Below are 14,205 nucleotides of genomic sequence, written 5' to 3'. Positions count from 1 at the left end.
TATGACCGGCTATAACTTATAACATCTTAAAGCATATATTACCTTGTCTAATGCTTTAAGCATATATGTATATATGTCATTATTCAGTTTTATTTCAAGATTTCTTGCCAATAGCGAAAGAGTCGGTTTCTAAGCTAAATCCGATGTCCCTTCGTTAGAACTTCCACAGCATCAACAGGGTATTTATACATCATTTATGTAGATAGATTGTAGGTATGCATTTATAATTTTGTGTATGTATGTATATAAGTATCTATCTATCTATCTATCTATCTATCTATCTATCTATCTCGTAATATATATATATATATATATATATATGGAGGCGCAATGGCCCAGTGGTTAGGGCAGCGGACTCGCGGTCGTCGGATCGCGGTTTCGATTCCCAGAGCGGGCCTTGTGAGTGTTTATTGAGCGAAAACACCTAAAAAGCTCCACGAGGCTCCGGCAGGGTGGTGGTGGCGATCCCTGCTGTACTCTTTCGCCATAACTTTTACTCTTTCTTCTGTTGGCCTGCTCACTTAGCCAGCGGGGTGGCGTCATTTGAAGGCTAAAACAATGCGAAGCGCATTGTGACCAGCGATGTGCAGCAACATCTGATGGTCTGGTCGGTCACGGTGATCACGGTGATATATATTATATATATATATATATATATATATATATATAGAGAGAGAGAGAGAGAGAGAGGAGAGAGATAGATAGATAGATAGATAGATAGATAGATAGATAGATAGATAGATAGATAGATAGATAGATAGATAGATAGATAGATAGACAGTGTCAGTGAATTAGTAGATCATATCCCAAAAGGAAGCACACCCTAAACGTTAGAACAGTAATACTATATATATATGCCTGCGCATTAATGTGCATATGTATGAGAATTTACGGCTTCATATTAATCTAGTAGTTAGCAATGTATATATTGGATATCATTTTGTATATTGGGTATTAACGAGTCCATTATCACTTAATGTATATTCAATTTTAACGTGCATCAATGTCTTTGTGTGTCTATGTTCTTTTGCTTATTGTAATTTTTGGCTTTTTTTTTTTTGAGAGGCGATTAATTACGTCATATGATTTCATGTTAGGTATATCAGTACTAAATGCGCTTAGAAATTTTCATCAGCCGTTATCCAGACTCATTATTTTTCAAATGTCGTTATCATAGAAAGCTATCAGGAAGAAAAATATTATATGCGCTTATATATGCAGATATCTATATACCTATATATCTATATATACATATATATATATATATATATATATATTATATATTATATATATATATATATATATATATATATATATTATATATATATATGAATATATATATATGTATGTGTGTATATATATATGCACACACACATACACACAAACACTCACACACGCATATATATATATACGATATATACAGATGTATATAGATACATACATACATACGTACATATACATATTACATGTATGCATATACAAGTCTCTCTCCTCTCTCTCTCTCCTCTCTCTCTCTCTCTCTCTCTCTCTTTCTCTGTATGTATGTGTGTGTGCATGACATTAGCATTGCAAGTATGTACCTACGTTAGACAAGTACTAAATCGTAAATACTTTAATTTGAGAATTTTTCTCGCATATTATCGTTTCCTATCAATGTGCCAACGAATGTAGCATATATTCAGTTTTCCACGAAAATTAAAAACTGCATGACTTCTGCTATTATAGTAGGTAACTATTACTATTACTTTACTGCAACTACCAAAGATGTTGTTTCTTTTTGTTCGCAAACGCTATTTGGTCGATGAGTTATTTCAGATGACTATCTAAAATTGCTCACGAATTGAATACTATGGATAAGAACACTAAATTAGCTGCTGCATTCACACAGATGGTTTTCGAGAATTATATAACTCATTTAACTATGATGTAGTTTGCAGCCTAAGTCTACATCGTTAGTAAATCCTGAAATTGTCATTCACACTTTTGGCCCCTCATCTAAGATACAAATTGAGAGTCGTTAATTTCATGCCTTCACAGTATCATTTGTATATGATGAATTATTCTGGTATTGTACAAAAAGACAGTGAACTTTTAATGAAATTATTCTGGAATGGAATTTGTTTTTCTTGCCTGTGGTATATATATATACGTTTGTAAATATATACAAATATGTATGTATAAATGTATATGTATATATATATACAAAATAATAAAATGGTGGAATACACCTTAATCAATAATCAACTACCAGATAATACCCATTCACATAATTTATTAACCAACTACATATGAACATCAAGGTCAAACATAATAGTACAGAACTAAACAGTGCACATCAATGAGTAATATGATACAATAAGTAAAATATGTATAAATAAATATAAATAAATATAAATATAAACTATATCTTACATCTGTTTCAGCCATGTAGATATGAGTATCTCATTATGCTCATATTAGCCAGGTGTGACAAGTTAATATGTGGTTATAAATGAGACACTTACAAATATATCCCAAGGCCTCTTCAGAGATTATAAAGTACAATCTAAATATGAATATAAGAGAAGGTACACCTATACAAGAATGAGTACATATACATAATATATAATATACACATACATATAAGTGTATATACACATGCACCTTGGATATATGTTATCCCATGGTGGGTTGCACTCACAACCCCTATCTCAATATGTATATATACTTATATATATATATATTACACGCATTATATATGTATATATATGCACATACATATAGATAGATAGATAAATAGATATATGTGTGTGCATGCATGTGTTCGTGTGTATCTACATGAAAAGCAGTAGTCCTTAACATCGTGGGAAATTTATGAAATGCCATAAGAATTGAAACCTTACATACACAGCTCAATATTTCTCTGTAAGAAATTGCATGCTGTAATTCTTCAGGTATTACAAGAGCATTACGCCCACGATGAAGAATTCTGCGGTCTGAATGCAAGTGTTCAATGTCTATATATATATAAATATATATATATATATATATATATATATATATATTATGGGCGTATAGTATACGAGATGTTTACCTTACTTTAATATTTGTTGTCCTCTTTAAAAATTATATAGATAACTTTTTATTGTGGCCACACAGGGCTAAACACAGAATAAAAATGGACGAAATACAATGTAGAGTTTTTTTCTTTTCGAGGTGGGATGGGTGGGACACAAAGAAAAAGAAACGTTCGATCAATAGGGATCTGTGGGTTGTGTGGTGAATAAAAATATAATATATATATATATAAATAAAGTTCACAGTTTAGGTGTAGCCCTGGAAAGAAAAACCTACAAAAAAGACCAAGGTCACCTCAGACAGTTCGAAAATGAACACATGAGTAAGTCGCCTTACCTCTCGTTGTCTCTTTTGGTCACAGATTTACGCTTAAAATTGTGTTGTCTTTCATACTGACCATTTTTGCCACTTTTACCCATAGATAGATAGAGAGAGAGAGAGAGAGAGAGAGAGATAGATAGATAGAGAGAGAGAGAGAGAGAGAGAGAGAGAGAGAGAGAGACATACCTAAATATATATGTATGGTGCGGTGATTTTTTTCGTGTGGAACGTCAGAAGAAAGTGACGAAAGTGTTGAAAGTGAGTATATAACTGCAAAATACTTTAAATTTTAAGTTAAACTGTCCTCCAGATTCCTTAATATAGGCTATTGAAATTGTGTACGAGAGGCATAGTTTATGCTGTAATACACTAAATACATGCATATGCTTGTACGTGTGTGTGTGTGTGTGTATTTGTGTGGTTGTGGTTGTGTGTGTATTTACCAATGAGATGAAGAAAACTGAAAGACTTTGACTGAGTATCATTTGTATATGATGAATTATTCTGGTATTGTACAAAAAGACAGTGAACTTTTAATGAAATTATTCTGGAATGGAATTTGTTTTTCTTGCCTGTGGTATATATATATACGTTTGTAAATATATACGTGGTAAGTAGCTTGCTAACCAACCACATGGTTCCGGGTTCAGTCCCACTGCGTGGCATCTTGGGCAAGTGTCTTCTGCTATAGCCCCGGGCCGACCAATGCCTTGTGAGTGGATTTGGTAGACGGAAACCGTCTTGAATCTTTCATTGTGCCAGTGACTATGTTACGTTTCGTATTTTGGTTAATGCTGAAATATACACTAGAAAATGTACTGTTGTAAATACTATCGACCAAAGACCTTGTAGGAATTTATCCATCATGGCCACGCTTCAATAAGTGGAAACAAAACATGTGAAAGAACTCATCACGTCCGTTGAAGTCATAACATAATGACATTGAACTGATTATCTAAAGGAACTGGGCTAAACACCATAACAGTTTCCAAATCGGTAACACTTTCACTTTCTATCTATCATTGTTATTCAGTACTGGAAAAGCTTTAGGATCTATTTTAATAAAAACCAAATGTTCATTCCTTATTAATATTCTTTTATTCATTTATTTGTTTCAATCATTTGACTGCGCCTATGCTGGAGCACCGTCGGGTTTCTCTTAGTATCCGTCTACTAAATTCACTCACAAGGGTTTGATCGGCCCGAGGCTATAGTAGAACACACCTGCCCTAGTTGCCACGCAGTGGGACTGAACCCAGAGCCATGTGGTTGGGAAGCAAGTTTCTTACCACACAGCCACACCTGCACAATTATTCCCTATAAATAGTTAGGAATACTTAACTAATAAGAAAATCGAAATAGGACATGAAGAACACTAATATTAAAATTGGCCAGTTTTTGTTGTCGTTTAGCCAGAGGTCAATCATGATGAAACAGATATATGGTCATGTGTATGCCAGCCTTGATTTTTTTTCATTCTCTTCTTGTTTATCTATTACTACATTACCACATTACCTAACGTGTTTTTATAATATTAGAAGGTGGTGAAAGGAAATTATGCTACGATGTTTGAAGGTGATTGGTTGCGTAGGCGTTCCTTTTGGGGGCTTAGAGGGACGACCTTGAAATATAACACAGCATAAATAGGGAAAAGAGTACACCATTAGTAAGTTTCACTGGAACAGAGATGACCCGTACTTAGTTCATTTCATGTCACGTAACTTATATCAAATCTTCTAGATACGTCGCTGTAAGACAAAGCGCCGAACTTGTCGATTTCTGTTGCTATGAACATATGCTATCGATACAATATAGCTTAAGATTTTTTATAGAAGGAGTATATTGTGATTTTGATATATAACGATGACACAGTTGGCTGAAAGTACATAAGCAAACGTTTCCCATACAAAATACTTGCACGCTACAGTTTAACGTATGCAATGTAATAAGCTGGAAAGCATTGAGGGAAGTCTTTTATCTAAATCAGTAAGGAATTGGAGAAAATTTTTATAAGCTCAGAAAAATTAAGTTTGAAAAATTCCAAATACGATTAGGAATGGATCTGGCTTTTAAAAGCAACTGGGGTAAGTGATAAACATGTCTGAAACTGTGTTTACATTTCTAAGCATTCCTACAGACATATTTTGCCGCTTAGTTGCATGTATAATCGTATTCATTCCAGCTTTTATTGCTTATTCTACTATTCGTGTGATGCTCACCGCAGTTGTTTTGTTTATTGAATACCGCATTGTTTTCCATCGCCCCGAAATTTCCCTCTCTTTCTCTGTCTCCCTCTCTCTCTCTCTTCAGTATGTTTATATATATATATATCATCATCATCATTATCGTTTAACGTCCATTTTCCATGCTAGCATGGGTTGGACGGTTCAACTGGCGTCTGGGAAGCCAGAAGGCTGCACCAGGCCCAGTCTGATCTGGCAGTGTCTCTACAGCTGGATGCCCTTCCTAACGCCAACCACTCTGTGAGTGTAGTGGGTGCTTTTTACGTGCCACCTGCACAGGTGCCAGACGAGGCTGGCAAACGGCCACGATCGGATGGTGCTTTCTACGTGCCACCGGCATGGGGGCCAGACGAGGCTGGCAACGGCCACAATCGGATGGTGCTTTTTACGTTCCACCGGGACGGAGGCCAGTCGGGGCTGGCAAACGGCCACGATCGGATGGTGCTTTTTACGTGCCACCGGCACGGAGGCCAGTCGGGGCGGCGCTGGCAACGGCCACGTTCGGATGGTTCTCTTACGTGCCACCGGCACTATATATATATATATATATATATATATATATACACACACACAGATAAATGGTTAGACGGACAGACAGGCAGGCTAGCAAACAGACAGATAGATATAAACATAATGAATATACTTCACTGAGAAGTATAACTCCGAAGTGTCCGCTAGTTGACTCAATCTGCATTGTCCATATTTCCCCAAAAAAATTCACTCAACTAATCTTAGCTTCTATGTTGAAGACTTTGGAATGCCCAAGAGGGCTTTTTTTCGTTCTATTAATGTTATGAATAATCTCAGTATATGCAATTTCTTTTTTGAAATAAGTATATTGCTTATGTCAATCCTTTCTCAATTAATGTAGCGACGTGTGCAAGGCAAAATACTTACAGTCAAGAATCAAATGATAGCCAGGCTGTAACTTGTACTCTTAAAGCTGTTAGATTTATCTATGTCAACATTATTCTTCTTTTGGCACTTGAACATCAAATGCCAAAACAAATTGTCGCTTGATATAATGCAATAGCATAAAAGCGAAAATAAAAATAAAGAAACGTAACGCGTCTACTGCATTAATGTTCAAATAAAATCGCAACATATTTCTTCTTTCAAACCAGATCCTTATCAGGGAGAAAATAATAGTCTCTCAGTTCTTTATTCGATGTAAATGTCTTCTAATTGCACTTCTTTAAACTGACGTATATTGTCAGCTTCTTCACTGCTTTTTTATTGCCACTATACATTCTCTTCTCTAACTTAGCAATCACAACATAATAATTTTCTTTCTTTTTTCTTAATGACTACATTTAGATTCGAGACACTTCTCTTACTTACCACCTTTGTTCATTTCTTTCGTTCACTTATATTTTTCCATTATCTTTTGTTTAGTCGTTTTTATCATTTTCTCGCAAACCCAAATGCATTATGATGTCTTCCATTTTCAAGTTAGTTCATATTTTTACTTCACTTTCTTCTCTCTCATGCATCTTCTCCATCTTCTCTCATTCCTTAGAATGTCTCTCATTTACTTCTATTAAACTACTCACTCTCAGTACGTCAAAATTATTCATCGGCATTTACTTGATGAGCTACATAAAATAGACAACGTCAAATGAAATCGACTAAAGTAACTTCGCCAATCCTTCAACGTATATATGCTTGAGTAAAAACTGTTCTCAAATTAATGTCAACTACTTCTCTTTTTGACTAAAAATATCCAGAATTTCTGTACATTTCGTGTAAGTGTTGACCCTGGTACTTTAAAAAGAAAAGATATTTTTAAATGATGATATATTCTTGTACGTAAATGTTAGGTTATGCAAGGCATATTGTAGATGGATCTCTGCTGTTCGATGTTCAGTTTAACACCATAGCTTAATTGGAATTTCTTTAAATACACAGATGATATAACAAATATTGAAATATTAGGTGTATAAACTATATTCTTGCACAATAGTGTGATATGTTTTGTAATACATATCCTTGAAAAACTACATTTTAACAATATTATAATTTAAACTGAAGCGTGATTTTTTGTCAGTAAAACATTGTTGAAGCTTTAAAACGTATTTTGTATTTTACAAGTAAATACAATATAGATTATCAAAGTCTCGTTTTAAGAATAAATCCCAATAAGATAATATGATCGTCTCTAAGTTTTTCTCAATCTATTAAGAATAGAAAAAAAACATGATTTACAGTTTGAAATCTATTGGAATTTTATATTTTGTTTCAAGTGAATAATACCTTCAAAAAATCGTTCGCCAATTTTTCAAGTATTTATAACCATACGAAGCGTGTGCATATTTCTTTTACTAATGGGCAAACACTTAGCGAGTTGAATAACTGCGATATCCTGTATACAGTACACGTAGAATTTAAGGCATTACAAATACTTATGAGAAGATAATGAACAATGTATAATAAATATAACGTTTTTCATAATTATCCAGTAATATTATTTCCCTCTTATACTAGTTTCAGTCACATAATGAAATGTCATAAACTATAGTGCATATTACTTTTCCCAGATTACTATATATACTTAAGAAGCAACAGGCTTTTTAGAGTAGAATTATTTCTGTCCACTTCAAGACACCTATTGCCATGGTGCAAAGGATATCTCTTCTTATGGTTCCATGTACTTTATCACAGAGCGTTGTCATTACGAGTAGACACGGGATAATTGTGACATTACAATTTACTTTTAGTGAAGTAACCACGACAGACTAACTGGAGCATATAATTCATAATATTATCGTAGCATAGACATAAATATAGATCATATATACTTTGTATCGATATCTCTGAGACAAACACCGTTTAAATAGACATAAAAACACGCAGAGACACACATACAACTACGGACACATCTACATATATACATACATAGATACATACACACATACATATACATACACACACACACACATACACATATATATATATATATACGCATACACACACATGCACACATATACACATATATCTGTGCGTAGGTGCGTATATAATGTTATATAAGTTTTTTATGTATATGATATATATATATATATATATATATATATATATACGTGTCTGTGTGCGTGTATTCATGTAGATAGATAGATAGATAGATAGATAGATAGATAGATAGATAGATAGATAGATAGATAGATAGATAGATAGATAGATAGATAGATAGATAGATAGATAGATAGATAGATAGATAGATAGATAGAGAGAGAGATAGAGAGATAGATAGATAGATAGATAGATAGATAGATATCACCATTTTTACATTCTTGGTCCGCGAATTTGTTCCACTTGCATCGTTTAATTTGGTTTATCTTCCAGCATAGGAAGATGGGAATTATTACTGAGAGACCCAAATTTAATCGATGTGTGTCTGTATGTCCGTGTGTGTGTATGAGAGAGCGGTAGCGTGTGTGTATTCTGATACACAATATCAGGTGTTGCTTGAAATCCTAAGAAAAGCGTAAGGACGTGAAGAAGGCCAAGACAATGCAGAAGTATCATCTTCAACTAATAGAATTTTAAAACTAGTGGGTGTGGATACAGTTAATCTATTAGATTTGATATTTGGTAATAAATATATCTGTAATTGAATAAAAAATGAGGAAGCGTTCTCATCTAATATTAGATACTATGGGTATAGTATTATTATTATATTATTATTATTATTATTATTATTATTATTATTATTATTATTATTATTACTATTATTATTATTATTATCATTATTATTATTTTTATTTTTATTATTATTATTAGTAGTAGTATTAGTATTATTATTATAAAAGTGGAAAGAGTTGCAGTGTTACTAAGTGTAACGTGTATGTTTCATTCACAAACATATTTTAAAACAGTTTAGAGGCAACGCCAAGTGGAGTGGCTAATTGTAGTCCTCTTTTAGCGCATCTTATTTAGCATAGCATGTGGTTTAGTTTTCTAAAAGGATCATAAAAGGGGAAACAAGTTTGGTTAGGAAAATTAATGTATCTAGATATATTGAGGATTTATCCGTTCCTTATTTTTCATCATTCGAGTGTATTTAATAGGGATTTAGAAGCCAGTAAAATGTTTAGGATGTTATTAAAATAAATTATCTAGATGTTACGACTGAGGTATGTAATGAATGTTTGGTTACTAATTCATATAGTAAGTCTGATGCTTTTCCATCAAGTTAAAATTCGTGTATTTCGTGTAAAGCCATGTAATTAGGAACAGTTTAAAGCCAACAAGAAGCTCATTGTTTTACCGTGTGTAGAAATCTGTACGCCTTATTAAATGAATAGTATGTACGCAGCATTGAAAATAAGATCTGGGATAATAGGTAGTGAAGTTGATTTAACAATAGAAATGAGTAGAGATTTTATTATTTGAATGATTACACGTTGTTTTAATATGGAATAAGTTCAAGGTTTAAGCTTTCAGTTAAATTAAAAGGTTTAGATGATACAATAATAGTTCTGGTATGTAGAAAATGAACACTTGGTTTTGAATACATGAAATTTGGTACGGCAAATTATTAAGCCAAAAACTGTTTAGCACTAAAATATTAATTACCAAAGTGTTCTCGGGAATGTACGAAGTAATAATATTTTTGAATGAATAAGGAATAAATTTGGTTAACAACTCGCATTTTCAGTGTATACTTAGCTGTGTAAACTTGTGGTTTGTAATAGATACGATTTTTGATTTTGATGGTTTTATAGTATTTATATATATACATATATATTCACACTATATGTATGCAAGAATGTATATGTGTGTGTATGTGGCTGTATGAGCGAGCGCGTGTGTGTGTATGTGGTTGTATGTGCGAGCGTGTGTGTGTGTTTCTAACAAGCCATACTTAAAACCAATTTAATAATATCTAAAGAATTATTCAATACCTCTTATTAAAGTACACATTAATTTTTACAAGGAAAATGTTGACAAGGACTTGAAAGTTTCCTCCTCCTCTCCATTATCAGAAAGTTTGCTGCAAACGACCATATGTCTGCGCGTATGTGTGTGTTTATGTGTGTATTTGTATGCGTGTGTGTGCGTGTTGTGTTGTGTGGATTCTATCCTTGTCTTCTTTGTTCGTTTTAATGTTAAATGATCTGAAACAAAATTTATCTCTGCGTACATAATTCCTCATCTCTTAGATATAGAACATACCAGGCTAATAATTATTATTAATCATGATGACTACAATTTTTAGCCCATGCCAGTTCTAATCCGACGTACATAAAAATTCGTGCACCAGCCGTGATCTTTCCATCTTGTCATTCTTTTTTGCGGCGATGCTAATAAATTTATCTTCTTCTCTGAAGATTGCAGGGTGTTATTTGGAGATTTACATATTTTTACGTATATCACAAAAAAATCTCAATATTGCCTTTTTAGAATAATAGTTTACTTCTCTACAGAGAATAGAGTATTTGAATTGTATTAATTCGTGTTCTTATTTTCTTTTTCGTTTCAGCCTGCAGCCCCTGTAGCGGATTATTATAGACGTTTTGATACCGACAAACTTCCTGAAAATGGCCGACTTTCCCCAAGGTTTATTCGCAAATTGAATCCATCGGCTTCGGCTACAGCCAGCGAGACTTTCGAAAGGCAATTCATGCGTGTCCTCCAAAAAGTCTATCAAACCATTGAACGCAATGAAATGAGACTGGCTGAGCAAGACCGACGTGACCTCATCAAACAGGAATGGCAACAGCTGGCCTTGATTATAGACAGAGTACTTCTCCTTATATTTCTAGGACTCACAATAACCGTAACTTTAACAGTTTTTTTCCAAGGACCTTGAAATAATGTTTTTAAAATTCTATTGGAGTAAAAATGAAAAGAAAAATATAAATTCATGGTCTAATTGTGGGACAATGCACCTAAATTGCTAGAGGAAGTTTTATGTCAGTCACCAAAACTGGGCTTCTTAAGTATACAAGAAAGGAATACATACGCAAGAACATGAGAAAGTTTTGGTTTGTTAAACAGCCATGAGGCATCCACACAAATTCTTACTCGTTAAGAATGCAAAATGAATATAGTTCTTAATAATTATGTTATACAGTTAGAATTATTATTACTATGACTATCATCATCTTCATGTTTATTTTTAATTATTTTTAATATTAATATTAATATTGCTGTTACTGTTGTTTGATTTCTATGTTTCCTTTCCAATTATGACTGAAACCACCTTTAGTTACGGCGTTACTGGTCACGTATGTTATAAAATTCCAATCAATGAAAAAAGAAAAACTTCAAAAAAGAAAGAAGGAAACAATGATGTCATTTTATTAACCATGTTTTTAGTTTATTGTTATATATTAAACAGATTGTTAAAATTTAACGAAAAATACAGCTTCGGAAACTCGTGGGAAGTTTGAAAAGTAACAAAAAAATTAAGAGTGGACAAATCATTGCTCGTAAAACTTAGATAACTGAAGTCAAAATTTTTCGCTGAATTAAACAAAATATGAATTCATAAAGATAAACAATTCTCAAAATTTATGGACATTTTTCGATGTTGAACAAGAATTGTGAATAAAATGTCAGTAAATAAAAAATGGAATAATAATATGATTTAACAGACCAAAATTAGGTCAATTTACAGAGAGAGCGAAAACAATGAACATTGTTTGTTTTTCAACTAATTTAATAATTTTTTAATTATCATTATTATATTTTCTTTTCTGCATTCACCAATTTTCATTATATTTCTTTTAAAAGCGTTATGTGAAAGAAAGACAGCAGTTAAAAACGGAGATAAAACACAATCCATTTAAATCAACGAGATAATAATAATAATAATTATAATAATAATAATAATAATAATAATAATAATAATAATAATAATAATAATAATAATAATAATAATAATAATAAATTCATTTATAGAACGTGTTAAATATGTTTGCATTTATCAATATACATAGAACTACAATAATAATATACATAGAACTACATAGCAATGTCATAGATACAATGTATCAGTCAAATGTGTAGGTTATCGTTTTAACTGTAAATTTACATCATTATTAACTGAAAAATCACATGGTGAAGAATCGCTTTGCAACTATGTTATTTCCTCTCCCTCTCTATCTCTCCCTATCACACTCTCTTTCTCTCTCCCTCTCTCCACTTATCTCCCCTTATCTTTTTTTGTGTTCCCTTATTCCTTATTTCTTTTTAATTGCACATCGATGTAAAATTCCGAATTACTAACTTAAGAGAGATATTTACTTCTTCATCAAGTTCATTACTTTATATTAACAGCATTGCCATCATCATCGCCACCATTACAGGTATAGAAGACACAATTACAACTATAATTGCTTTCATCGTAAATATTTCCTCTTTCGTCCTTCCTCTCCTGAAGTGCCATCAGACATATTATCATCAACTACGAATCCCACATCATCTTTGACAAAAATAACGATAATATACATGGTGTCGGTCATCATATTCATACAATGGTAATTCCACTGGTAATATATATTAGGTCATTAGTGTAACGCTTATTCATATTACTATTTATCATGATTGTCAGTATTCTTAAAGAAACTGAGATAACAATAACTAAATATTGTTAGCTACTCTTAGAAAGATTTCTATGACTATACATATCTGTATAGGCAAGCTGAAGTTTTCTTTGAATCACATATTAACCTCCTTACAGGACAACCACGCCTAAGCCTTAATTTTTAAATGTGAAGTTTCAGAAAGTAATAAGCGTGTACATATAGATCTATATAAGTGTTTGTATATAAATATGTTGGTGTGTTTTATATAGCGTGTATTTGACGTTATAGAAAACACCTGATATTTAATGGACGATCTCAAACGGGAGTACATTATTTTCTAATAGGGATAACATGAAGTTATTTTTCCTGCAATGTCATCGGGTAAACTTTGACGGATAGGCTGGTACGTTATTGTGGATACCTAAATAAAACTATAGAACCATGACTATATCTTAGACAAGGCATTTCTTAGCAGTATGCAGATATAACCATTTGTATCAAAACCTAGCACATTATGTACCCGACTGCGGAGTAAAGTATGTAATCAAATTTGGCTGAATCAAAACATTCGAACAGTAGGGAAATTTTGCTAGTCTTTTGAGCATCCAATTACCAACACTTACTCTTTATTGAGAAGGTAACTGATATTCGAATGCGATTTTCTGGTAGAGCGTTATCAATACCCGCTCTAGCTAGTTCCTTTCAGACATATCACATATGCACAAGGGATAAGTCGGAATATACACAAATTCTATGTACATTTCTCATGCTCTGTTTCAGAATTCCAGTATGTTATCCGAGTTATGCTCTTTAAAAGATTGGAATTTTTATATTGCTAGATATAAGGCAGGTTTTAAACATATATCTCACTAATTCCTTAAATAGCTGTGAATGGGTTAGAATGGAAAGTAAAATATTAAAAAAATAATACAAACGGAAGAAGGAGGAGGAGAAGAAGAAGAAGAAGAAGAAGGAGAAGAAGACGAAGAAGAAGAAGAAGAAGAAGAAGAAGAAGAGGAAGAAGAAGAAGAAGAAGAAGAGGAAGGAAAAGAAAG

The 14,205-nt window shown here is 32.7% G+C and overlaps 1 protein-coding gene across 2 annotated transcripts in view; it reads left to right on the top strand.

Moving 5' to 3' along the window:
* LOC115218923 (neuronal acetylcholine receptor subunit alpha-10) overlaps positions 1-12,101 on the top strand; it is a 1,131,344-nt gene extending 1,119,243 nt beyond the window's left edge. For both annotated transcript variants that reach the window (XM_029788944.2, XM_036499212.1), the window contains one exon: positions 11,101-12,101. In XM_029788944.2, coding sequence (XP_029644804.1) covers positions 11,101-11,430 — 330 coding nt within the window. In that variant the 3' untranslated portion in view covers positions 11,431-12,101. The remainder of the gene's footprint in view (positions 1-11,100) is intronic.
* Positions 12,102-14,205: the final 2,104 nt, after the last annotated feature.

This window comes from Octopus sinensis, linkage group LG1 (genome assembly GCF_006345805.1).
Source record: "Octopus sinensis linkage group LG1, ASM634580v1, whole genome shotgun sequence".
Taxonomy (NCBI): domain Eukaryota; kingdom Metazoa; phylum Mollusca; class Cephalopoda; order Octopoda; family Octopodidae; genus Octopus; species Octopus sinensis.
Note: the sequence above shows the minus strand (reverse complement) of the source record. Positions and strands in the feature narration are given on the sequence as shown.